This window comes from Adiantum capillus-veneris, chromosome 19, assembly GCF_014529385.1.
Source record: "Adiantum capillus-veneris isolate H3 chromosome 19, ASM1452938v2, whole genome shotgun sequence".
Taxonomy (NCBI): domain Eukaryota; kingdom Viridiplantae; phylum Streptophyta; class Polypodiopsida; order Polypodiales; family Pteridaceae; genus Adiantum; species Adiantum capillus-veneris.
The window spans coordinates 139600655-139606265 of record NC_140949.1 but is presented as its reverse complement, the minus strand read 5'-3'; the positions used below and the strand labels follow the sequence as shown (position 1 = coordinate 139606265).

Below are 5611 nucleotides of genomic sequence, written 5' to 3'. Positions count from 1 at the left end.
AAAGTTCTCTATGATGCACGGATTAACAAATGTTCGAACGATTACTTAAATAATATCATAGCATTATTTCTCAATTCTTGAGAGAGAGATTTGCAAAAATAATGTAGTGAGCAATAAGTTAAAATATCATTGAGATGTTTCTCAATTCTTGTGAGAGAAAATTAAGAAAATTATGCAAAATCAAGAAATTGAGACTAAAGGGCTAGGGAGAACTTTATAGATATTTAGAAACTATGCAAGAGCTTTAATGCATTCATAGTTGCAAAAGGGAAGGCTCACAATTTTCACAACATATTTTGAACATTTATAGTTCTATAGACAACACCCTTGATCATTTTGAGAATTCATCTTAGTATCTCAACTTCTGCACAAACTACAATGTCAAAGAAAATCCTAGTTGTTGGTGATGGATTCCATACTACAAGCTCCATGAGTGGAATTTAGACTACCTATCATCTTTTGCTTAACTTACATTCATAGCCAAAAGTTCATTGTTGCTTTTGATATATTGTCTCAATTGATGACATGACAATTTGTACGTATTTGGCCCAAAGTGCCTATCAAGGGTCCTATGTTACCCATAGCTATCATGGATATGGAAAAATTTGCAAGAAAGGAACTAGGAGTTTGAGTATACGATTGCACATAAGAAAAAGTGGTGCTAGAATTGTCAGAAGCAAGCTCTTGGTCAGAAGTTAAAAGACCTTTATTCTTCAACAAGTTGCTATAATAGCAAACATCAAAACGAGTTGGAGTTTGAACATCGAGGGAAGACAAGTTGTCATCGCCACCTTCTGACGGGCAGAGACTTTGGAGTTGAGAGAGATACTTTGTATCCAAAGTAGGATCTGCCTCATTGTTAACATCTTCATCATATAGTCTATCCTTGAAGTTGACACATCGAGCTTGGCCAATGGTGTGTGCCCCTACATCAAAGATCAACATGGAAACGTTTTAAAGATGCACTTGGTAGTTTTTATATGCAATTTAAATATTTCCTTCCTTTTTGGGGTGCATCTAGGAATATCGCATGCTTTGAATGGGAGATTTGCATTAGAGAAATGACAAGTTTAACTCGGCTTTGAGTTGCACCTGATAGAGTCACAAGGTCGAGAGTAGAAAGACCTTGTGCTTGGAACTTAGATATAAGAGAACTCAAATCCTCAGAAGGTGATGGAAGGTTTGAATTGGCCAAAGAGTAGCTTGCGGTGGTGGAGTCTCTTCTTCCCAACAAAACTTTCCAAGTTGGACCACCAGCCTAGTAAAATACAAGATATAAGCTTTAATATTGTGAAGATATACTTGGTGCTCAAGTGATGAATCTTAATCATTACATCAAGTTACACTCTACAAAAAAATGTTCAAGCCAAAATACATAGCTACAACAAGGTTGATCAATATGCTACTTTTTCCTTCATAATGCCGGGAAATATTCAAAGTTTTATCAACGTATAGCCAAGAACTTCCACCTTAGACCATCTTCATGTGAGGCAAGAAATTCAACAGCTAACCTTAATCAATAATAGTTTGACACGTCAAAAATTGTGCCAGAGTATCCGTATCAAGATAGTACATCCACATAGCATGCAGCTCACAAATCACACACTTAGTTCACATTGAACACCATTTTTTATCATTCCATCTCATCCCCTCCTTAACTCTTGATGCACCTAGATACTATGCAGCCATTTCATCCTTTTAGAACTCTTGATAGATGCATTTACAATAGTATCTCATCTAGATAGAAATCTTGATGCATAAGAAACACCTTGAGTTCTCATTCACGTAGTCATCACATCCAAACCTCGATGGTCTTTAGCAAATGTCTAGATGCACTAAGTTCAAATCATTCATCGAACAAAATGTTGCATACATTTCATCTTTCTCTATATGTCTCTAACAATACACACGTGAAAGAGCACATATCTTTAGTTCAATCAAGAAAATTTCCAATAGCTTCATGCAAGATGGTCACCTTTACTCATTTGCATGTTGGCCTAATGCTTATAGAAGAATAGCATATTAGCTCCATGTTGGCTATGCATTTATATCTCTACATAGCTTGAACACGATAAAAAGTCACAATGGCCTACATAAGAGGATAAGAAAGGGTGTGTGCAACCCAGTTAAAGCCCCTCTTTACAGATAGGAAAACAAATGTTAAGTATATCTTAGAGTGGCATGTGGCACCAAGTGACAAGCTTTATCCAATGGTCCACGATTGCTTTACTAAGGCCTTAAGTATGCCACAAAAACACGTCTTTTGGCATTCAAGTGATGGGAACTGCTTATTAGTCTAGCACTCCACCGTAACTACCACTTATACTGAAACCAGCATTGTGCTAAAACCTTATACCAATCAGCAAGATTTGAATGATTGCATAAAATGGTAGTGCAACCTTGGTTAACAAAATGATAAAACAATTTGTTAGCAACATTCTCTTAAGCAATGAGATTAAATAGATAATTCTTGATAATCATTTTTTACCAAGACAATTGCATCTCGAGCTGCCAAAGCAAGGATGTCAGCGCACGAGACCACACCGGGGCAAACAGATTCCACATTGGCCTTGATAGTGTCCACTACCTCAAAACCTCGAAGCGAGTTGGCATTGGGAAAAGAACTTTTTTCTCCTTGCATTGTTGCGGTATCATCCAATAGTATTGATGCATCACAACCCTACCACATCATATTTGTACATGTTAGATCGATAGTTGATGGACCTTTTAGGTTTGCTTGCTCAATCTCTATGCATACTTTACGAACTTGTTCTCGTGTGTGTGTGTGTGTGTGTGTGTGTGTGTGTGTGTGTGTGCTCAATCTCTATGCATACTTTACAAACTTGTTCTCGTGTGTGTGTGTGTGTGTGTGTGTGCGTGCACGCACACGTGTATGCGTGCATGGGAGCATATGCACAGACATTTAGAGAGAGAGAGAGAGAGGAGGGGGGGGGGGGGGGGGGGGGGGGGGGGGGGGGACAAGTTTATTTTTAGGCATATAAAGTTAAGCTTTTTACATAAAAATAATAATTCTCTTTGTGAAGCCTTGAGCACACGCGCGCGAGAGAGAGAGAGAGAGAGAAATATATGCACGGTTAGTATACGCGTTGGTTTTTTTTTTATTAGAAAAAGAAATTTAGCGTGGTACCAAAAGACGTGAGAGAGAGACCTGGACAAAGCAGTCGTGGAAAAAGAGGCGCAATATAGAGGCCGCCATGCGCGTCTCATTTTGCACAGCCGCTCGCATGCCGCTCCGCACAAGGCTCTGCACTCTTGGGCACGAGCTGTCGTAGAAATCCGCCACTAGCTGCGCCTGCACTCCTACGTCTCCCCTCATCGACGCCACCATCATCATCAATATGAAGCTCGCCATCACCGGCTGCAGCTTGTTTTGCCACCTCGACGCCATACTCGCCGTTTAGCTGGGCTTAACTTCTCCATTGAATCTCTCTTCTGTATATAGCAAACATCTCTAAATAAAAATGAATAGAAAGGAGTAAGTCGGTTTGAGGGCCGCGCACTAATCCTTGCAAGTCAACACTCCACTCATCTGTTGGCTAGTTGACGCGCATTTTTCACACGTTGCAACACCCGTGAGCTACTAATTTGTGTTGTGTTCAAGGTCAACATTAAAATTTCCAATTGGCAAATTCAAGGAAAGGAATTTTGTATGTTTAGGAAAATGATTTTTCGCGAACACCGCTTAGTATATCATTTATGTACATAACATACGCCTATCTAGCATTAGGTCTCCCCAAATCTCGGAAAATTAAAATTCGATGGCAAAATGCACCTTATACATTATTTTTCTTCTTGATTTTCTTTCCTTTAGTGTTTTCAAGCCATTAGGAAAGCTATTAATTTTTTATAGAGCCATTAGGAAAGCCTTTTATTTCCACAATGGAAGGATTAACTTGTCGGATTGGGTGGATGTGATAGCTAGCAATAGCACACACTTTCGCACGGGTGAGAAAAAGGGAAGGGGGGTGGTAAAAAGAAGGCTTTTTTTAATTGCACCTCTTTGGATTGTGATTAGTGGAGGTGGGGATGGGTAACCCACAAGTGTTACCCTCGTCCAAATGGGAGTCCCCTTGGACAAATTTTTTACTTTTATTGATGTTCATGAGAGGTTTGACAACCATAAGAAATGTTAAAGAATGTAAGAGAGAGAGAGAGAGAGAGAGAGAGAGAGAGAGGGGGGGGGGTTGTGCAGAGAGGGTGTCAAGAAATGAGTGCAAAAGCAAAGAGACTTGTCTTGGTTTTTTAATCTTTAGATGTAGCATCCAAAAACAAACAATGATTTGAAGGTATCCACTTACAATCATCATTGCCTTATCTTCAAAAGTGAAAAAACCAACCGAACACTAAGGCCTTTGCCATTGACAGGTCAACCAACCCTTTAAACACGTGTTGTTGCAACAAGAGGTGGAGCTTTGACTCTCTTCCATTATAAGCTCTTGCGGCCCTCCATTCCACTAAAAGTCATGCATAATTGTCATTACCAATGAAAACTTAAGTAAAGGTGTTTGTGTGGGTTTATTTTATTTCTAGAACTACATGTAATATTTAAAGTGTATGTGTGTGTGCGCGCCTTCAAATAAGCTAGCATACACACGCATGTATTGCAATACACACACATGTACTGCAATACACACCTAATATACTCATACTTTTATGTGCAATATAATGATTAAGATTGGCCTACTTGGAGATCTATCACAACCCTATGAAATCATAACACTACATGTTCTATAGCTAATCATATTAAATGTTACAAATAAGCATGATATTGTTTAAGTTGCAAAGTGGGAATGCATAAAGAGCACAATCGGGTAGGTGCTTGAATCAGAAGTGTTTGCGAGTATGTATATGATGAAGGATGTAAGACACTCCGTAGCTTTGCAGCTCTATACTATTTATATATAAGATTATTGAAAAGAAATAATCAGTAATGGAGTACATGAGATATTTCATCAACATCACTCAAGCAAACATTGGCCACAACTTGAATCTTGATTATTGAATCTGCAATAAAGAAGCACATCTAAGCATGTTGCAAACACTATGGGCTTTATTCCACTCATTGATCATCACAATTGCAACACAAATTTTTTGGATTATTACATAGCTCATCTCACATGGAAAGTAAAGCTGGGGGTTTTATCTTTGAGCTTATGAAGTCAATCCATAGTCATCCTAAAGAGAAATTAAGACTAGTGAAAGGCCCAAAAAACAAATTGTGGCAGAAAAGGTACAATTATAGCTTGGAAGTGCTAGAAGAGTAATGCTAGCGATTTCATTCTGGCCTACCATTTTTTTTTGGAACCAAAAGAATATTAAAACGGGCTTGAAAGCCTCCAAGAGTGTGCTAAGGAGTCAACCAAAGAAGGGAAAATTGGGAAACATAGTATGCATTCATGGCCTTTTAATTCCAAAAGGGTAATACTACTTTCAATTGTACCTAGGGAGCTTGTTCCAGATTTTGATGCTCAATTTTATAGGAAAAAAATGGCATTCAAATGGGCTATAAATGCCTCCAAAAAAGAGCTAGAAGGCTAGTTGGAAAGGAAAGGATCTAGGCTAATGGGAGAACTTGGACCCCAAGGTACCA

The 5611-nt window shown here is 38.7% G+C and overlaps 1 protein-coding gene across 1 annotated transcript; it reads right to left on the bottom strand.

Annotated features, from left to right (window-relative positions):
- Window positions 1-268: 268 nt before the first annotated feature.
- Window positions 269-3440, bottom strand: LOC147434962 (cationic peroxidase 1-like). The gene is made up of 4 exons (XM_086490062.1): window positions 3170-3440; window positions 2489-2680; window positions 1093-1258; window positions 269-926 (listed from the first exon to the last, which is right to left on the bottom strand). The coding sequence occupies exons 1-4, from the start codon at window positions 3407-3409 to the stop codon at window positions 514-516; spliced, it is 1011 nt and encodes a 336-aa protein (XP_086346188.1). The 5' UTR covers window positions 3410-3440; the 3' UTR covers window positions 269-513.
- Window positions 3441-5611: the final 2171 nt, after the last annotated feature.